Source organism: Nanorana parkeri, unplaced genomic scaffold (assembly GCF_000935625.1).
Source record: "Nanorana parkeri isolate BGI_ZX_2015 unplaced genomic scaffold, ASM93562v1 scaffold305, whole genome shotgun sequence".
NCBI classification, from domain to species: Eukaryota; Metazoa; Chordata; class Amphibia; order Anura; family Dicroglossidae; genus Nanorana; species Nanorana parkeri.
In genome coordinates, this window is record NW_017306573.1 from 733,714 (window position 1) to 734,504 (window position 791).

The 791-nt window shown below is 52.7% G+C and overlaps 2 protein-coding genes across 2 annotated transcripts in view; one reads left to right on the forward strand and one right to left on the reverse strand.

Annotated features, from left to right (window-relative positions):
* Positions 1-791, reverse strand: part of LOC108788099 (zinc finger protein 62 homolog) — a 949,422-nt gene that overhangs the window by 336,454 nt on the left and 612,177 nt on the right. The gene's annotated exons all lie outside the window — the stretch shown is intronic.
* The window catches only part of LOC108788075, a 150,109-nt gene that overhangs the window by 22,303 nt on the left and 127,015 nt on the right, over positions 1-791 (forward strand). Inside the window, exon 2 of the mRNA XM_018557807.1 lies at positions 467-479. Coding sequence (XP_018413309.1) covers positions 467-479 — 13 coding nt within the window. The remainder of the gene's footprint in view (positions 1-466; positions 480-791) is intronic.

Here is a 791-nt window from a genome sequence, read left to right on the forward strand (position 1 = left end):
TAAAGAGAAATGACAGAGGGGGTGGGGGGTTAAAGGAGAACTCTGGGGTCAGGGCTTTTCCCCATAGTTCTTCTTAGGGTAACGGGAGGACACAAACTAGCGTCCTCCCGTCACCCTAGGCTCAGTATATAGAACGCTATTGCCTGCGATATACTGAGACGCCGCAGCTGAAGCAGATCCCAACAATTATGACGGGATCCGTCCAGCTGCGTGAGTGACAGCTGGCTCTGCCTATCTAGAGGCAGAGCCAGCTGTACCCGCCCCCTCCTCCATCCATTCCACCAGTCAGCGCTGGATGATCGGAGCGGGGAGAATCCAGTCCCTCCAATGTTACGGCAGAGAGCCGTGACAGGATCGAGAAGTGAGCAAACGCCGGTATGTGTTCGTTCACTTCACGATATACTGAGCCGACCTGTAACAGTCTCATTGTCACAGGTCGGCTAGAACTATGAGGATCAGTGAAAAGCACTCACCGCATAGTTCTCATTTAAGAGAAGACAAAAAGAGAGAGCAGGGACAGTGGAACAGAGAGGACAAAGAGAGCACAGAGAGAGAGATGAGAGGGAGAAAGGTTTAAAGAAGGGGGAATAAAGAGAGAAAGAGTGAGAGGACAGAGTGAAGTGGGGGAGAGGACTAAGGGAGAAAGAGGGGAGGACCTGGGGCTACAGAGAGGGAGAAGAGAGGGGGTGGGGACGGGGAGGGAGAGAAAGAGGGATAAAGAGAGAGAGAAAGAGAAGAGAAGGAGGGGGGGAGAGAAGAGGGGGAGAGAGAGAGAGAGAAAGAGTAGAGAG